The sequence below is a fragment of the Typopeltis vanoorti genome, chromosome 15 (genome assembly GCF_054136105.1).
Source record: "Typopeltis vanoorti isolate ZY-2024b chromosome 15, IOZ_Tvanoo_1.0, whole genome shotgun sequence".
In the NCBI taxonomy this organism is placed as follows: domain Eukaryota; kingdom Metazoa; phylum Arthropoda; class Arachnida; order Uropygi; family Thelyphonidae; genus Typopeltis; species Typopeltis vanoorti.
In genome coordinates this window covers 8,608,900-8,629,421 of record NC_143563.1, presented here as the reverse complement: position 1 = coordinate 8,629,421, position 20,522 = coordinate 8,608,900, and the positions used below count along the sequence as shown (strand labels likewise).

The 20,522-nt window shown below is 36.3% G+C and overlaps 1 protein-coding gene across 2 annotated transcripts in view; it reads right to left on the bottom strand.

Moving 5' to 3' along the window:
- LOC150098343 (uncharacterized) overlaps window positions 1-20,522 on the bottom strand; it is a 554,092-nt gene that overhangs the window by 115,779 nt on the left and 417,791 nt on the right. For both annotated transcript variants that reach the window (XM_090404722.1, XM_090404723.1), the window contains one exon: window positions 11,279-11,377. In XM_090404722.1, coding sequence (XP_090260848.1) covers window positions 11,279-11,377 — 99 coding nt within the window. The remainder of the gene's footprint in view (window positions 1-11,278; window positions 11,378-20,522) is intronic.

Below are 20,522 nucleotides of genomic sequence, written 5' to 3'. Positions count from 1 at the left end.
GCTTTATCTAGCCATGTTTGGTTTTCCGCAAATTCCTTGATGAAATAGAAAGGAAAATAATAGAATCAAAAGAAATAATCCTTAACGCTGTACATATCAACAGTAACCTTAGTTACAACTTGTCAGATTGTCTCTGCTCTGCTATCCAATATTGGCATGCTTGTGATCTTAAATGCACACGTACGCCTAATAATACAGTTAGAGAGAGTACTTTTTTAAAATCATCAAGGACCTTGAACCTTAACAGTTATTTGCTAACGCTTTTTTGTACTGTTCAGAGCCAGTTCCTGTATGGTTATCTTGCTGGTTATTTCTATGTTTTTTGCACCTGATGAAGTCTGTAAAAATGAAACTAGTCGTCCGAATAAAATCTGCTATTTTTTTAATTCTCGGTGTTTTAGTCATTAAATACTAAATAAAATGTACTTAAACCGAGTAAATTAACGTATAAACACACACATACACACTATGTTGCAGTAACTGGACACTCCATAGATTTATGTTCCCTCGCCCATATGATGCAGATATATGTCCGCAATGCTATATAAGCATAGGTATGGGCATTAGCAGTGCAGACATTCTTAGCCATCAGATTGAGTGGATGAAAAGAGATGAGTCTGTTCGAACATGAGTCAGAGCTCAAGTTTGGCCATTAAATCCGAGAGATTTCTGTGACACTGAACATATCTTAATCTACTGTCAGGGAGGTTATCATGAAGTGGAAAAGCATGATTTAACCACCAAATCCTTCCCCCAACTGGTAAGCCAAAGAAACCAACAAATTGGGACTAGCAAACTCTCAAGCATGTTGTCACAGTAAATTGTCAGTCAGCCTTAGCAACCATTGCGAATGACTTCCCCATGAGCTTTAGAATGAATGCCAGTGGCAGAACTATTCACAAGGAAATGTTTGTCCTTGGGTGTAATGGTCATGCTGCAGCTCACAAGTCCTTGATTACACCTGCCAATGACTGGAATTGTCTGGAAAGATGCAAACAATACAGTCATTGGATTGTGGAGAGATAATCGCGGTACACGATCTGGCAATCTGATGGACATGTCTGGACCTGGCAGATGCTTGGTGAACAATACTTACAAGAATGTCTTGTATCGACCATGAAATTTGGAGGTGGCATGCATAATGATCTGGGCTGTTTTTCCTGGTTTGGACTAGGCCCATTGATTTCTGCATCCAGATCTTTAAACACTGATGTCTACCATGACATTTTGGATAATTCTGTTCCTCCCACACACGGTGACAACAGTCTGGAATAGGTGTTTTCTTGTATCAGCAAGATAACACACCTGCTCACAAAGCAAGGGGCCCTAGCTGCATGTAACTAACACTCGCCAACCGTTCACCATACTATAGGAAGAATGGAAAAGAAGTTTCCATTCTTCCTGTAGTATGTTTACCAGAACTTAGTGGAGAGCTTACCCCAAACGGTAATGGCTGTAATAGCAGCGAAAGGAGGCCTGACCTTGTACTGATAGCAAAGCTGTAGTGGTCCATATAATGAGTTCCAGGATAACTAACAATATGTTTAATGGTTTCAGTTAAACTGTCATAGTCAAAACACATACACACAGAGAGAGAGAGAGAGAGAAAGAGAGTTAGCACACGTTTTTATTTAGAGAGTATGTAGCTGTATCTCATGTCCTGTTTTGACTTGCTTATATGCAAGCCATTGATGTCTTGGAAGGTCAAAGAAGCCCCTTGGCTTGGTAGCTAGGTTGGGAACAGTGACATCCAAGTCAGAGATATGTTCCTGACAGTAAAATTTCCATACTATTATTGTACACTTTACTTGGCTTACATAACAAGCCATTGGGCACAATGGCTTGTTATGTAAATACATCTTACTATATGTATATAGTAAGATGGGATGCGATGATAACCAGATAGCTCATTCAGTACTCCAGAAATCCATTTGTCACAAGTGAGTTGTCAGAGTCAAGTGGTGAGTGAATTTTCAGCCTCATTCTGAATGCTCAAAATATATGCCTTAATTTTTTTGCATAATTTACACATTTTTCTTCTTTTTCATTTAAAAACATCTAATTTATTATCAAGTTATTTAATGAGTGGATCCCAATGAATATAATTAAGAAGCTTTGTTTTTAATGAGGAGATAGTGTCTTATGTAATAATATGTTAATTCCTTTGTAGATTAGACTGTTTGTCCCTGACAAAAGTTAGTTTTCCTAAGGGTATTCTCAAAGATATGCTTTGCTGCTGTTTATGAAAGCTGAAGTAATTCCAATCTATTCCAACAGGTGGCATTATTTATTTCTCAATCTGTTATAAAATTAAGCCTACTCTGCATCTGCAGACTAATTCTGAAATAAATAATCAAGTATTCTCAAACACTATTTTATTTTACATAACTTGCATACTTACATAACTATTATTTAGATAAATCATTACCATTCTTATAAAAATCAGAAATATATTTAAAAAAATAATAATTTAACAAAGCCAATTTTCATCAGTTTCACTGCCAACTTGAATACAAAATAAGACAAATTTATAGTCTTATTCTATAAGGTATGCAGTTAGTCATGTATGCAGTAATTATATACATGAACAGTTTACATGATGAAAAACTTTTTAATGTTATTATTTAAGGAGCACAGTTACTTTGCAGAGATGAGTTGGAGACCAGATTATGTTATTAATAAGATTCACGACAAATGGCTCAAGGAATTCAAGTTGTTGTGTGCTATGAACACAATGTATAATGTATAACCTGGGACTGTTGAAAGAAAAGATTGCTACAAGATTTTCAAGGCTCTTTCAAAATGGAGACAGTTAGGATTCTTGATGCATTCAATTTTCACAAAAAAAGCATTGATATAGAAATGGCTAGATATCACCTGAGAAACACACCTTCCAAAGAAAGATGGATTTGAATATGTTTGAATGCCTGAAGTGCCTTTTTAATATAGCCTGTTATAAAGATAATTCTAATAAACCAATTTAGAAACTTTCCAAAATTTCAAAGGCCTGGTAGTCAAATTATTGACCTAATTTGAATTTGGCTGTTATAAAGAGTACCAAAATGATATGAAATGTAAAGAATTTGTTTCAGATATTGCTGATGTTGTTAAACAAAAATTAGTTGAGGAAATCAAATACTCCAGTAGTGGGTTTTCTTCTAGATGATTCTACAGATATTTCAAATGAAAAGAAACTCACCCATTGTATGAGATGAGCAAATAAAAATCACATAATTCCTCTCCAAAACTCAGCTGCGGTGTACTCTGATAGAATACAGAATGAAATGAACAAGTTTTTCTTGCCAGAAGACTGTTAATTGGTCAACAGGCATATTCCATGCTGGTGAAAAAAAAAAAAAAAAAAAGGACTAGGGGAAAAATTTAAGAGACATGCCTGATCTTACAAATTACTGCACCTAATTTGAATTTGCAGTTTTAAATTCAATTAAAGATGTTCCCTTTCTTGCTGAAATTGAAATGGTAGTGTATGCACACACACACCACTACAAGAATTCATAGTATAGGTGAGTAAAATTATTTTGTGACCAGCAGATTTAAGTGGAATTTTTGGAGTCTTGCTTGCAGAGGGTGAGGTTATAGTGACATGTTATGAGGTAGCAGAGAAAAAAAAAAAAAAAAAAAGTTTCATTATTATAATTTATTAGAGTTTTACTTTACATCTAAGCTAGACAAAATGTATAATACAGGGGTAGTTTGCACTTGAAGAATTTGTAATATTTAGTCTGGTATAATAATATTTTAGTATAGTTTGTTAGTATTCTTTGTGCAGTGTTCGAATAATGGTAGCAGCTGTAATTTAGTTTGCCAATGGCTTATCACTGAGTCCTTTGTCATTTAAGGACTACATTATATGCAGCACACTACGGAATTTTGTGGTATACGGTGATTGCAGCATATACACATCCCGGCAGTTAGAAATGTGGCAGGTGAGAGACATGGGAAGAACCTTGTGATTTAGAAATTAGTATAACGGACCTCTGCAAAGTTATATCAGAAACTCAGAAATGGGTGAATACCAATTGAGAGAGATGAGTAGCATCATTGAGGATGAGGAAAACGAGTGGCAAGTGAATGAGAATGTAAAAGTAGGGAGTGTAGTAGGTTGAAAGATGGTGTAGTTTTGGAAGATAGCATTGATTGAAAGGATGAATGTTGAGCGAGAGTAGGTATCTTGCAGAGAAAGAGAGAGAGAGAGAGAGAGATGCATGAAGGAAGAAGTAGAATAAATCATGAACAAGTTGAGAAGTGTGAAAGAAGAGATTAGGAGACCGGTAGGAGTGAGAAAGAGTTATAGGAATGAAAGAAGAGGTAAGAATAGCAGAGCAAGTGAAAGAGGGAATGAGAGAAAGGTGAGACAGTGCAGGAACCAGGGGTGGAGAGATGACAGTATGGCACGTAGGTAGGAAAACAAGGAAGAAAGTGTGACAGGAGAGGGAGTGAGATGAGGTGAGCAAAGAATAAGCAGTGATATGAACTCGATGATCTTGGTGTGCAAGATAGAATGCCAGAGGAGTGTCTGCCTAGAGGAATGATAGTGTGACTATGACAATTAAGTGACGTGAAAGATGGGATGTGATGACTGTGATGGCGGTGGGCATGAATAACTTGAGACGCAGTGTGAATCGGGTGGTGAGAGATATCTGAGGTTCATGCTTGAGGTTGTATGGAAGAAGACAGAATGAAGAACAAGAAGGGAGAACAAAGATAGTGTGTTGCTCAGGTATGATAATGCAGAGCTGCAGAGAAGAGTGTTAATAATGAATAGTATGATAGCCAGAATGTGTTGAAAGAGAGGCTTTGATTACGTGGATGCTTGGAGGATATTTGAAGACAGAAAGAAACTGTATGCGAAGATGACTTGCATTTGAATGAGGAAGGATGCAGGGACACTGACACTAGAATTATCAGGGTCAATAGTATGAGGGATGGCATTTATGGGAATAGTTGCTTATGAGAAGAGGAAATACATTATGTAATGCTGAATCCAGTGGACCTGGGAGAGATATCAAGGTTGAAGTAATGCAGAAGTCATATATAGCTCATATACAAGTAGCCAAAAGGTGCATGATCTTATTAATAAAAAATCTCTGGATGAGAGAAAGATGTAGAAAGATTTCTACCTTAGGTTCTTGGGTTTATTAGATGTTAAAGACCCACTACCCAGACTGGTTTTGACCGTTCTGGGTAGTGGCCTTCCCATTATGCATCGCATCATACATGTCCGAAAGGGTGTGCTTTGCATTATGGGATACGTACTAAGCCAAGTGATATGAAGTCATTAGCCTCTACACACAAGTAGCTTAGACATGAACATATTTCATGCACAAAACATTGTTTTGCTTCCTTGGGAAAAGGATTAAAACCAAGTATAAAATTTCTTGGTATCTTTAACGTATAATAAACCGAAGATAAAATACTTTCTACATCTTTCTCTCATCCAGAGATTTTTTATTAATAAGGTCATGCACCTTTTGGCTACTTGTATATGAGCTATATATGACTTATGCATTATTTCAACCTTGGTATCTCTCTCCGGGGTCTGGCTTCCACAGATGGGATCTCAATAAAGGTCAAAACCAGTCTGGGTAGTGGCCATTCCCATTATGCATCGCATCATGCACATCCGAAAGGGGGGGGGTGCTTTGCATTATGGGATCATACTAAGTTATATATAGTCATTAGCCTCTACACAAGTAGCTCAGACGTGAATATATTTGACACGCAAAACATTGTTTTGCTTCCTTGAGAAAAGGATTAAAACCAAGTATAAAATTTCTTGGTATGTTTAACGTATAATAAACCTAAGGTAAAAAACTTTCTACACTTGAATCCAGTGGAGTATGGAGGGAATAATGATAGGTATGAAAACAGTGACAATGGTTTGATGATTCTTTATACAAATGCTAGGAGTATCTGGAATAAAGGAGATGAATTGGTTGCACTGATAGCATCAGCCTGTCCAAAGATTATTGTGATTACTGAGACATGGTTGACAGAAGATGATACACTGACAGGAATAGAAGAAGCAGGGTATAGCATTTTTCTTCAGGATAAGAAGTGGCAAATGTAGTGGTGGAATACTGCTTATGATGAGTGATGAGTTGTGTCCTCAGAGTGGAAGATTTGGAGGACAATGGCACTAACTGTTTTGAGAGCATGTAGTGTGATGTAGGCGGGCAGGATGGGATATTTAATGGGGTGTTGCTAAAAGCCAGGAAGCATAGTGGATAAAAAACAAGAAATATTTAGGCAGTTGAACTTGGCAAACATAAAAAGAATGACTGTTATGGGAGATTTTAAGTACAACAGTATAAATTGAGAAGAGGAAACTACATGTAGTAATAAGGGAATGGAATTCCTGTAATTCTTGAGGGACAAACATCTTAGGCAACATATAATAGAAGGAACATGAGGCTGAAGAGTTTTAGATTTGGTCATAACATCAGAAGATTGGATTATAATTGAGATGGCATCTCTGCCCCCAGTTGCTGAGAGTGACCATATGGTTCTGACTTGGAAGATGAACAGACATACAGGAGTATCAAAGAGAAAGGAATGTATGTGGAATTATAAGGCAGGTGATTATAATAATCACAGAAATCAGCTTGAGGCAGTTCCATGGATGAAGGAATTAGAAGGATAATATAACATCAGTGCTTGGGAAATGGTGAAAGAATATTTATTAGCAGCAGTAGCAAATCATATACCATGAGTGAAAAAGAGAATACAATTTGGTGTAAAATGGATGACTACAATATCAAATGGGAACTGCAGGTAAAAAAGAGGTTATGGAAGACATGTAAGAAGAGGGATGGAGAGCAGATGCATGAAGAATATAAGACTCAGGCCAGAAGAATGTAGCAAGGAAGGCAAAACTGGAATATGATAAGAGATTGGCCCTGAGATCAAAAAAAAAAATCCCAAGGAATTCTTTCATTATGTGGCCAATAGAAAGAGGAATGATTGTGGATGAATGACATTGTTGGATAAAAATGGGAGTGGAGTGACTGATGCAAAGGAAAGAGTGGCGTTGTTCAATGAATGCTTTATTGGAGTATTTCATCCTGAAGAAGTGGGTTTTAACAGTAGAGGGGGGGGGCAGGTTTGAGGTTTAGAAGTGCATGGGGAGAGTGTGTTTCAAATACCAAGTACTCTGGATGTCAATAAAGCAATAGGACTGGATGAGATTTCACCATGAGTTTTGATAGAATGGGCTAAAGAACTGACAGCACCATTCACATGAGTTTTTAGTTAAGAGTCTAGCCATAGAAAAGGTGTCCAAGGAGCGGAAGAAAGGTAAGATAGTGTATAAAGGTAGTAGTAGAACGAAAGTATTAAACTAAAGACCAGTTTGCATTTCATCAGTAGTTGTTAAGATTTTGGAGAAATTAGTGAGGGATAATTTACAAGATTGGGCAAATGAGGGTAATGTTATCTGTTAGAGTCAGTATAGATTTGTTAAGGAGTGCTCTTATCTTGATTGCCTTTTATAATAAAGCAACAACAAGAGTGGTTGATGAGGGAAAAGCATATTATGTCTTTTTTTTTTTTTTTTTTGGATTTTACAAAGGCATTTGACAAGGTGCCACATGATAGGCTGATATTTCAATTGCAGCACATGGGTTGAGAAGTCAGGTTAGTAAATTGGGGAATTGGTTGTCCGATAGGTATCAGAGAGTTGTGTATGAGGCAGCAGTATCAAGGAAGCAGAAGGTTACAAGTAGGGTCACACAAAGTTCAGTACTTGGATCTGTATTATTTAACCTTTATATCAATGGCATTGCCAATGGATTGCAGGAGGATTATTCAGTTGTTTGCAGATGATGTGAAGATGGGAAGGGTTATTAGTAGTGTACATGCAGCAGCCCTTTAAGAGGATTTAAGTAAAATGGACAGATGGGTAAATGAATGGAACTATCAGTTCAATTCAGCTAAATGTAAAAACTCTTGAAGTTTCGGATACATCGATGGGAGGCAGCCTACTCTGTTGGAGGAATGGTACTAGAGGAAGTTGGGGTAGACAAGGGATCTTGGGAGTGATGATTGACAGAAACCTGAAATTCAGGAAAATATTGCAAAGGTGGTGGGTGAAGGTAATCCAGAGGATTGCTGTAATACTGAGTAGGATACCGACCAGCAGAGATAAAAGAGTTGTCATTCCACTGTATAAAGCCCTGATCAGACCACATTTATTGAGACTATTCTGATCATATTAGATCCCCAGGATTTGAAAGGCATAAATTAACCTAAAAAAGAGTCCAGAGACAAATAACAAAGATATCAGGACTGTCAGTTATGAGCATAGACTGAGAGAATGTGGACTGCAAATTTGGTAGATAGATGGAGAGGTGATATGATTAAGACATTTAAACTGTTGAGAGGTAGTCATGGGATTGACACTGGGGAGTTCTTTTGTTTGTTGGAATAAGGGAAAGGAGCAAGGACAAAGAGTCATCCCTGGAAGTTGCGAAAGGAAGCCTTGAGCAAGAAGGTGAGGTGTAATTTTTTTGCATGGAGGATGGTTGAACCATGGAATGCATTGCCTGGTAGAGGTGAGAGCACAAATGATGAATGAGTTCAAGTAGTATGATAGACTGTTTTCTAGGGTGGGGTTCCAACAATGAGTCTTATGACTCTATGGAAATTAAGCAAATAAACAATGCATCTTCGAAAATACACACTTCTCAATAATGTGTGTTCCTCTTCCTCAAGCTTGCAACAAGAACTTCTCACTATCAAAACTTTAACGGAATTAAATGGTTACAACCCTCATAAAATCCAACATATAATTTTTCTATGTTCCAACACCTAAGGATTCTTTGTGATAGACCAAAGGGTTGCAATCTCTTATATTTCTGGTATCTCTGAACCTATGATATTACCTGAATCTTAACAAAATTTCTCCTCTTTTACCATCTATAAAAGACAAATGGTCATCTCTATTTTTAGCTCAAGTTTACTAGATCTCTTGTGAATGTAATTTGACATATTTTGGGCAGATAGGCCATTCTGTGGAAAAATAATTAATGAACATCAATATCACATTGAATACATGAAGCCTCAAGTCTGGTCTGCATTGAGAGAATGTTTTGGCTAGAAACTAGAAAGTGTGGCTGCCATTTGGACAGGATACAAATTTCCTGCTTTTAGCTCTCTCAGTCAGTTTTTGATGTGTTGATAGTTTTCTTGCAGCTATTACAGGCTTTGGTATAAGTAGTATAGTTAGATGGAGTTTTGGATGCAAACCAGTTATGGTATGATTGACTATTTTCTTAGTACATCCTTGGCACACCCGTGGGAGAACCAAGGCTAAATTTCTTTTCATGTAATAAGAATTATTTTAGTGATGCATTCAGGACATAGGTTTGGATCAAATGTCCAGAAAATATAATCCAGTCAAGGAAATGTGGTACATACTAGCTGTGTAGATCACACTTCGCGTTCTTGTAATGCCATCCCATATGTGGATGTGAGCAGATGTGTTCGTATTGTTTCATGTGGGAAGAGATCAGCACTAGATTGTGGTCTGAACTGCTTAGAGGACAGACAACCTTTATAGTGTACTTAGGTGGGTCACTAGTGAGGAAGAGATCCAATGTATTTGGAGAGTGGTTAGTTTATGTGTAGTACACATATGTACTATTTGTGTAAAGGTTACTAGCGACAGCAAATGTCTCAGCCTCTCTACCTAGTTGATCTATGTAGTTGGAATAGAACAGCCAGCTGGTGTTGGGAACACTGAAGTCAATAGGAAGATGACCTCACCGTTACAAAAGTTGGAGCGAAGAATATCAACATTTGAGGAAAGGAAAGGAAATGAAAAATACGGTAATAAACTGTATAATACAAATATCCAGTATATCTGAGTTGTGAGTAGTTAGAAATTCAGAAGGTAGAGGAAATGGTTTGATGTAAAATCAGGAGAGGAGATAAAGGTACACAATCTCCAATGTTATAGTTTTCATCTATATGAATCACATTATGAAGGAATATGGCATTAGGTCTGATATCAAAACTGGAAATATTAACCTCAGCTGTTTAATCTGTGCAGATGATGATGTACTCTTAAACAAATCGAATACATACTTGCAGAATTCCTTAACTAAATTGAATAACTGCTGATAACAAATATGGTATGAAAATTAGCAATAAAAACATAATTCAGACAACTATGAATATAGGCAGGAATACTGAAAGTAGGATACAGGCAACTATTTAGGTACAATTTTTTTAGTAAAGATGGCAAAGTAAATATGAAAATAAACAGAATAAGCAAAAGCAGTATGGTAGGGAGTCACATGGATTAAGAAAGAAATTAAGCAAATGTCCATTGTCTTATATAGAGAATGTTTAAACCAATTTTAACTTACGGACCTGAAAGCTGGGAGGGAAATAAAACAGTTGATCAAAGAAAGATTGCTGATATTAAAACTGCGAGAAAAATTAGAACAGCGAGCAGTATCAATACAGAATCATATTAAAGATGATATTAGAAAGGAACTTGCCGTGTGAGGAAAGGTTAGCAAAAAAAAGTGTTGTTGTGAGGATGACATGAGAAAAGCTCAGAGGAAGACCAAGGTAAATATGGAGAGATATAGTTAGAAGTGTCTTAGAAGACCAAAAGATAAGATCCAACAATGCTGGAGTCCTGAGAAATAACAGACTAATTTGAAGTAAATTTGTAAACAGGAAGTAATAATGTAAATTTTTATTAGTACTATCACAGAATTCTGTGTAGCCTGTTGAGGGTATGTATCAGTGATGATGATGATGATAAATAATAATCTATTATATGTCCATTTCATTTGTTTCATTGCCAAACAACAGCTTCTTATCTTTGCTTTTTCTTCTTCCAGTTGGCAATGTTCATTCTAGCCAATCTCAACCATTTCACTTTTACATGTGGCTGAGTGATATGCCAGAATTTCTGTCACTATCTTGGCATGGTTGCAATGTTATCAGATATTGTGAGTGAACACAACATAATCACTGAAATATTATTTATGAACAGGAGTTTTTTTTTTTTTTAAACAATTCAATGCTTGTACTACAGCAGTATTCCATACAGTTAGAGTTTACAGTAGTGTGATCCACATTCTACGACTCTTTCACATACAGAAGGCTGCTATATATTAAAAAACAAATAAAAATCAATAAGGTCTTAAATAGCATTAAAGAGGATGTCAAGACAATGACACAGTCGGAAGAGATATATATTTATTATTTTCAAAATTTCGCTTATGTATTTAAAATTTACCTTTCCTGTCCATGATATGCTCATAATGACAACTGTCTCCCATCTTACAGTAACCTTTTTGGCTATAGAATTTACAAATTTGTTGTTCATCTTTGGATTCTGTAAATAAAAAAATGAATGAAATATAATTATAAGGAAGAATTATTTTAATTTTGCAATTTGTAATTTATCTATCCATCCAGTCAATAAATAAGAAAAAAAAAAGGTTTAATATTAAAAATCTTAAATTAAAAACATTTTTATGAAGCAAAACTGTGATTTTTTTGGCTTCATTCATTTGACTGTCATTCCTATCCCAGACATCTGTATATAAATATATCTTGTTTTTCTCTTTAAAAAAATGTCTTAATCAAATTTTTTTTCTTAAACTAATTTTTTATTTTGGTTTAACCAATAAGAATACAATTTGGTCGGCTAAATCCCAAATTGCCAGCCCATCCTCGTTCGTTCAGTATCAAAGTAGATACCCAACAGGGTGCACCACGAGAAGGTGAGGATTGGACATTAGGTCAGAAGCCCTGGTCGGTTCTCCGCATTCCTTTAAAGGCTATGTGGAGGTCTCCTCTCAGTTATACAGCTTTGACCCTTAAGCACCCCTAAATTGAATAGCTGTTGTAATAGATATGGTATGAAGGTCAGCAATAAAAAGACAAAGACAATGAAAATAGGCAGAATCATTGAAAATGTCAACTGTGTTGTGAATGGAGAACCTGTGGAACAAGTAAAACATTTCAGCTACTTAGGCACAATTTTTACTGAAGATGGTAAACTAAATATAGAAATAGACGACAGAATCAGCAAAGCTGGTATCGTGGGAAGTCAATTGAATAAATTCATATGGAATAAGAAAGAAATTAGTCGGAACACTAAATTAGCTGTATACAAGACTGTGTTCAAACCAATTTTAACTTATGGATCTGAGAGCTGGGTCAGAAGTAAAACACTTGACCAAAGACTAGAGACCGCAAATATGAGAGTCCTGAGAAAGATTCGAGGCGTGAACAGATGGCATCAATGGCAATATCATATTAAAAATGAGGATATTAGGAAAGAACTTGACATTGTCAGCATCCAGGAATGCGTTAGCAGAGCTAATCTCAGATGGTATGGTCACTTAAATAGAATGGGAGAGGAAAGATTAGCAAAACAAGTGTTCTCTGCCAGGTTGGCAGGAAAACGACTCAGAGGAAGACCAAGACATAGGTGGATTGATACAGTACAAAGTGCCTTAGACGATAGAAATATAAGATCTGATAATGTTGGCGTCTTGACAAGTAACAGACCGATTTGGAGGAAAATTGTAGATAGGAAGTTAGTAATGATGTAATTTTTTCATGTAGTACTGTCATATCCTGTACACCCCTTGAGGGTACATGGCAGGAATTTGATGATGATGATAATGATGATGATGATGAACTAATTTTTTTGTTGGAAGATTTCATTCTAGAATCTTGAAAAATTATATATGTAAGCTTCCATGCAGTCTGGACAGGAGGTGGCTAAACAGGTAATGATTAACAGAGAATACCTTCAATGAATTCACACAGCTGGAAGAAGACAAAAGGAGAAGAAATAGATGAATTACTGGGTGATCATTTTGTGAAGGTGGAGATGATGCAGTGGACTGTAGTGAAAAGGAATCAATATCAGAATATGAGAAATATTTACCAGAATTTAAAGAAAAGCTAGCCTGAGTTTCATATTCTGTAAGTTTACTAATCATTAAGTCAACGGTGTTATGACTTGTTTTTACATTAAAATGTGTTCTCGTATATTTGCCTTTACCTTCAGTCTTGCTTCCCTCATCATTATCATCATCATCAAATCCCTGCTATGTACCCTCAAGGGGTGTACAGGATATGATAGTACTACATGAAAAATTTACATCATTATTAATTTCCTATCTACAATTTTCCTCCAAATCAGTCTGTTACTTGTCAAGACTCCAACATTATCAGATCTTATATTTCTATCACCTAACGCACTTTGTACCGTATCAATCCACCTATATCTTGGTCTTCCTCTGGGTCGTTTTGCTGCCAACCTAGCAGAGAACACTTGTTTTGCTAATCTTTCCTCGCCCATTCTGTTTAAGTGACCATACCACCTGAGATTAGCTCTGCTAACACATTCCTGGATGCTGACAATGTCAAGTTCTTTCCTAATATCCTCGTTTTTAATATGATATTGCCATTGATGCCATCTGTTCATGCCTATAATATTTCTCAGGACTCTCATATCTGTGGTCTCTAGTCTTTGGTCAAGTGTTTTACTTCTGACCCAGCTCTCGGATCCATAAGTTAAAACTGGTTTGAACACTGTCTTGTATACAGCTAATTTAGTGTTCCGACTAATTTCTCTCTTATTCCATATGAATTTATTCAATTGACTTCCCACCATACCAGCTTTGCTGATTCTGTTGTCTATTTCTATATTTAATTTACCATCTTCAGTAAAAATCGTGGATAAATAGCTGAAATGTTTTACTCGTTCCACAGGTTCTCCATTCACAACACAGTTGACATTTCCAATGATTCTGCCTATTTTCATTGTCTTTGTCTTTTTATTGCTGACCTTCATACCATATCTATTGCAACAGCAATTCAATATAGTCAGAGAATCTTGCAGACTGTTAGTAGATTTATTTAGAAGTATAACATCATCCGCATAAAGCAAAGAGCTGACATTAACATCTCCAATTTTGATATCAGGTTTAATACCACTTTCCTTCATAATGTGATCCATATAGATAATGAATAACAGAGGAGATAATGTACATCCTTGTCTCACACCACATTTAACATTAAACCATCTTCCTGTATTTCCTTCAATTCTAACTGCTGACTTACAACTCAAATAAAGACTAATTATTGCTTGATATAATGCCCTATTGACACCATATAAATGCAGCGTATTGAATAGCTTCTCTCTTGGCACCTTGTCATATGCCTTTTCCAAATCGACAAAACTTAAATACAGATCTTTGTTATATTCCCATGCTTTCTCCACTATTTGTCGTAAAGTGAAGATCTGATCCTGACAGCCTCTATTTGGCCTAATTCCAGCTTGTTCTTCACCAAGCTTTTCTTCCACAATTCTTCTCAACCGTTTCTCAAGTATACTTGCATAGATCTTGCCAGGAACACTCAGTAGGGAAATACCTCTGTAATTCTCATGCAGTTTTATTTCCCTTTTTATATATGGGTACTATGAGAGCTCTACTCCAATCATCGGGAATTCATCCCTCTGTCCAGGCCTTCTGAACTATCCAGTGGAGCCACTGTAAGACTCTTATACCACCATACTTCAGCATTTCTGGTCGAATATCATCTACTCCTGCTACCTTTCCACATTTCAAGCTTTTGATGGCTTTTTCTACTTCAAGTATGGATATGTATTCCTGACTGCATGCCTGGTCAGTGTTTTTTACCACTGTGCTGTCATCACTGCTTGTTTCATTTAGAAGTTTTTCAAAGTAATTACTCCATACTTCAAGGATATCTTTTTCTCCCATTTTCAAGTCACCTTTATCATCTCTAACTCCTTTTACAGCACACTTTCCTCCATTCCTAAGCTTCTTCAACAACCTCCAGAATATTTTGCCACCTTCTTGATATTTATTTTCTATATTCTTGCCAAAGTCCTCCCATGACTTTTGTTTAGATAGTTTTACACAGTGTTTAGCATTCTTGCATTTGTCTCTATATTCTCTAAGAGCACAAGCTGACTTATTTGACAGCAACTTTTGATATGCTTTCTTCTTTTCCTTCACTGCCTCTTTAACTTCCTGTGTCCACCAGGGAGTTCTGATTTTTTTATCCTTACAGACAACCTCACCACATGCCTCTCTGGCAGAATCTATCAATGTTTTCTTCAGAGTTTGCCACTGAATCTCCAAGGTTTGATTCCTGTTCTCAAACTCTTTCATTTTATCTTCAATAATCTTTGTGTATTTTAGTCTACAGTTCACATCTGAGAGCTGCTCAACTGTTATTCGCTTTAAAACTTTCTTACATGTCATTCTTTTCAATATGAAATTCAATTTTATCCTGCTCAAGACTAGATAGTGATCACTTCCTATTTCAAATCCTCTGTACACTCTGGTGTCCTGCACCAGGCAGAAAACATCACTATCAACAATAACATAGTCAATGAGACTTTTCTTATTCCTAGCCTCTTCTCTCTATGTGAATTTGTGCACATTTTTATGTTGGAACATGGTGTTAGTAATAACCAGTCCATGTCCTGAGCAGAAATCCAACAGATATTTGCCATTATTATTAGCTTTGCTCTTTTCTCCAAATTTTCCCAAAATATTTTTGTATGTCTCACAATCATTTCCTACTCTGCTATTTAGATCCCCAACAAGGATCAACTTTTCATTTTTCATTGTGTCAGTGGCTTTTTCTAAAGCCTCAAAAAATTCCTCCACTTCTACCTTAGTAGAACCTTCTGTGGGACCATAGGCACAAATAAGTCTCATTGTCCAGTTCCCCATTCTGATATTTGCCCACATCACTCTACTTCAAATTTCCTGCCATTCAAGACGATTAGCCTCGTATTTTGTGTTGAATACTATGGCTACTCCTTCTTTTCCTTGATTGTCTTGCTTCCCTTAAACCTATATTTAGATATGGCACTGCATACAATCCCATTATTAACAGTTTAAGATATAGAGCTCTATGTGCACTCTTGCTGTTTAATTAGTCAAGTAAGCGACTGACCTTTCCTAAAGGGAACTCTATCTGTGAGAAGCCAGTTCCTTTGCTAGAGATGTCTAGAGTTATCTCCTTGTTAAGATTCAGGGAAAATTTATTTGTTTCGCTGCACCACCCTGAATCCCTAGATTGGAAATACATTTCAGCCAAGTAGTGAACTCTCAGATTGGCACATAGTTACTTTGTCATACTTAAAATACCCCACTTTGAAATGATAATACCTTCTATTTCAATTCTAATGCCAGTCGTAAACTCCTTTATAAAGTCTACTCCCTATATATCCCGCTTCGTATGAATCTTTTATAAGTGGTGCATCAGATTCTTAAATTCAGGCAACCAAATGAATAAAAGCAAAAGATTTATTTAACATATTGATAATTTTACACAACAGAGATTTTCAATCATTACTAAACTACTAAATTACAAAGTAAAAGAAATCAACATATATTGGACAATAATAATCAATGCTTTGGAACAATCTTGTTCAAATTCCGCCGGCTCACTCTCTCAGTTCTCTAACCAACAATACATTTAAGGTATTAGTAAAACAGTTAGGATTTGCGTAATGCTATAACACCATCATCATCATCAAATTCCTGCCATGTACCCTCAATAGGTGTACAGGATATGATAGTACTACATGAAAAATTTACATCATTACTAACTTCCTAGATACAATTTTCCTCCGAATCAGTCTGTTACTTGCCAAGACTGCAACATTATCAGATCTTATATTTCTATTGTCTAAGGCACTTTGTACAGTACCAATCCACCTATATCTTGGTCTTCCTCTGGATCATTTTCCTGCCAACCTTTCACAGAACAATTGTTTGCTAATCTTTCCTCGCCCATTCTTTAAGTGACCATACCACCTGAGATTAGCTCTGCTAATGCATTCTTGGATGCTGACAATGTCAAGTTCTTTCCTAATATTGTCATTTTTAATATGATATTGCCATTGATGCCAATTGTTCACGCCTCTAATCTTTCTCAGGAATCTGCGGTCTCTAGTCTTGGGTCAAGTGGTTTACTTCTGACCCAGCTCTCAGATTCATAAGTTAAAATCGGCTTGAATACTGTCTTGTATACAGCTAATTTAGTGTTCCGACTAATTTCTCTCTTATTCCATATGAATTTATTCGTTTAACTTCCTACCAGCTTTGTTGATTCTGTTGTCTATTTCCATATTTAATTTACCATCTTCACTAAAAATTACCTAACTAGCTGAAATGTTTTACTTGTTCCACAGGTTCTCCGTTCAAAACACAGTTGACATTTTCAAAGATTCTGCCTATTTTCATTGTTTTTGTCTCTTTATTGCTGACCTTTATACCATATCTATTACAACAGTTATTCAATTTAGTCAGAGAATCTTGCAGACTTGTAGCGGATTTATTTAGAAGTATAACGTCGTCTGCATAAAGCAAAGAGCTGACATTAACATCTCCAATTTTGATATCATATTTAATACCACTTTCCTTCATAATGTAATCCATATAGATAATGAATAACAAAGGGGATAATGTACATCCTTGTCTCACACCAGATTTAACATTAAACCATTTTCCTGTACTTCCCTCAATCCAATCTGCTGACTTACAACTCAAATAAAGACTAAGTATTGTTTGATATAATGCCCCATTGACACTGTTAAAAAATTGTTTTTATGTTATTTCTTCTCTTACTTTAATCTTATTTTCTCTTCGGACACTGGCAAATTTATATTTTGCTGTGCCAGCCAGTACCCTGTAGCAGAAAGGATCCTTACTCAGGGAGACAATACTAGAATCTGAAGATCACTTACACAATATCTTATTTTAACTGCCATAAAATTCAGATTATTGCAGTCGCGACCTAAATCTATATTTTATATTCACTCTCTAAATCCTTCCCGCCAAAATAGGTTCTATTTTTATAAGTGGTAATTTGGAATCGTAATCAGGCATGACTCAGGTTCAGGAAAATATGACATGTTTATTGGAATATCTAATACACATTACAAATTCATACACTTAATTATGCTCAATACTAAATAAACTCGAACTAAGAGATTAACACATTCGAACTAATTAAAACTTATTATGCATGCTAAACACAGTAATTACATTGGGATATAAATCAAATGATAATAAGTTAAACTAAATTCCTTCTACAGGGTGTTCGGGTAAAATTTGACATATTTATAATTAATTATATTTTTCCGTAAGTTACATGTATTAACACACACTTCTCTTTATTTAAAAGTTTGGACCCTTCTTCATTCATATACAAGATGTCAGAAAGGATGGATAGCTGGAACCCACCTGAATCATGGAAGAGAATAACTTGTATCATGATGATTCGTGCCCGCCATCAAAATAAGGATATTACGACTGCTGCCCAATGCTCCCTGAATACAGTAAAAACAATCAGGCATGAACTAGAGACTTGCAATGGTGACTACGAGGATGTAGCAAGAAGAAAGATCCCTAGCAGACGATCTGATTGCGTTCGTACAGCAGAATTCCTCGCAAATCTGCAGGAACAGGTGTTGAAGAACCCTGGCATTGGAATTCGGGCTTTGTTCGTGGAGTTGCTAACTGTAGTCAAGCCCTGGATAACAAGGGTAGCCAATGGTAGGCCGTATGTATGGCAGCAGGATTCGGCCCCTTGCCACACCTCTGGGAAAAGTCAAAAATGGTTGTCTGAAAATTTCTACGACTTCACCAGTCCAAATGTTTGGCCTCCAAACTCCCCAGACCTTAACCCCATGGATTATTTTGTATGGGGCACAGTTGAAAAAGACACCAATCGCACTTCCAGTAATACAAAAGCCCAGTTAATGGATAAAATTAAAACAGTTTTTGCGGCCCTTCCCAGGGAGACTGTAGCATCAGCTTGTTCGAGGTTCCGAAGCAGAATTGAAGCTGTGATCGATGCTAATGGTGGTTATTTTGAGTAAATCTTGTTGATAGTATTGTAATTAACTCTGCCTGTAATGTTTGTTTGTCAATTCATTAAATTTAATAGATACAAAGAAGATTTTCTTTTTCCTTACGAAACTGTCAAATTTATCCCGAACACCCTGTAGCTCATAAAAACAAACTATCAACCATTCTAATGTTACTGAGACAATAAATTCTACCTTTCATATCGCATCAAGTTAATCCTATCACATACAAGTTACAAAAGATCTCTCCTAAACAATTCTTCTTACTCACAAACAAGGTTAACTTTCAAAATAGTGACTGTCCACAGAGTTCCTTACTATAAAGTTCTTAATTTCACAATCGTAAACTATCTTCTTTCTTCTAATGAACATTCACATAAAATTAGAGCAATATCACCTTACCGACTTTTTTTCCGCATCATTGTGCACCACATGTTGTCTGGATATTACTCATCTATTTTGGCTGTCTATACGGCAACGTAGGGGTTACGCTATCTTCATTCTTTCTGCTGGAAACGGACTCAAAATCTTTGCGTTTCAGGAACAACTCGATGGGGCTTTTCAGCGACGGCCTGATTCTGCTAGGACTGGAATTTTTACCATCAGCTTTGCATAGAATCCAGCTTCATTTCTTTACGAACGCTCGCTGCCCGAAATCACAGACTTCACTCTCCCCCCCTTACGCGAAACTGCCAGCCAACTTCCGAACCACCCAACAGGAAAACGATACGACATGAGATCAAGATAAATGCCCTGTGTTCCAGGCTTGACTCCCTTTTATACTCCTATAGAGCACCCTGTTTTTTCAGCCCCTTTTTGCACATGATCCTTACTAATTTCACCCTTTGGCTTATCCTTCGTTTCTACGACGCTGATATACTCGGATTCATGGAATACATGGTTACGTGATTTTCCGAATAAGCTATACCCACCAGCGTTACGATATACGCGTGTAGCTTTCGGCCTTCCAGCTTTATGATGACTCACAATAGATTTTACATAGTTTAAGCAAGGCTAAAATTTAATTCACATTATCCCTCTTTTTTTAAGACATACAAAATGAAATCTCAAATTAATCACAATAGCTTAAATATAAGGTGCTTAAATAAAGAATACAATTTTTTACATAAAGTGAGGAAGTTTCACTTTTAATTACAACTGATGTGCTGGTATTTCTCTATGTTTGTAATTTTTATATGTTAGACCCTAAATGAATGATTTCTTTCCAAGATTCTTTCATCCAGGATCTAACAAAGGCCCCCTCTTTTTATAAAAAAAGTTTTTCTAATTCCTTTATAAAAACTATTTTTGCTTCTTCCTCAATTCTCTGGGGATAAACCTAGCATTCTTTCTGGGCCTGAATTCCCAAAAAGGGTTAATCATGGTCTGCCTTACACCTACACAGTTAATTTCTTGAGTGTTCTTCCCGTTCTCACTCTTTTCGCGGATAGCAACCTCTTCTTCAGTTTGAGTCTTTTCTTCCTCTGGTTTGATTATGTCAGGTTCCTTTACGGTCCTTGACAGGGATACCTCACTCAGCTTCAGACTTTTGAGTGTGTTTAAACCTGTATCTCTCTCCCCTTTAGCCTGCGATCCC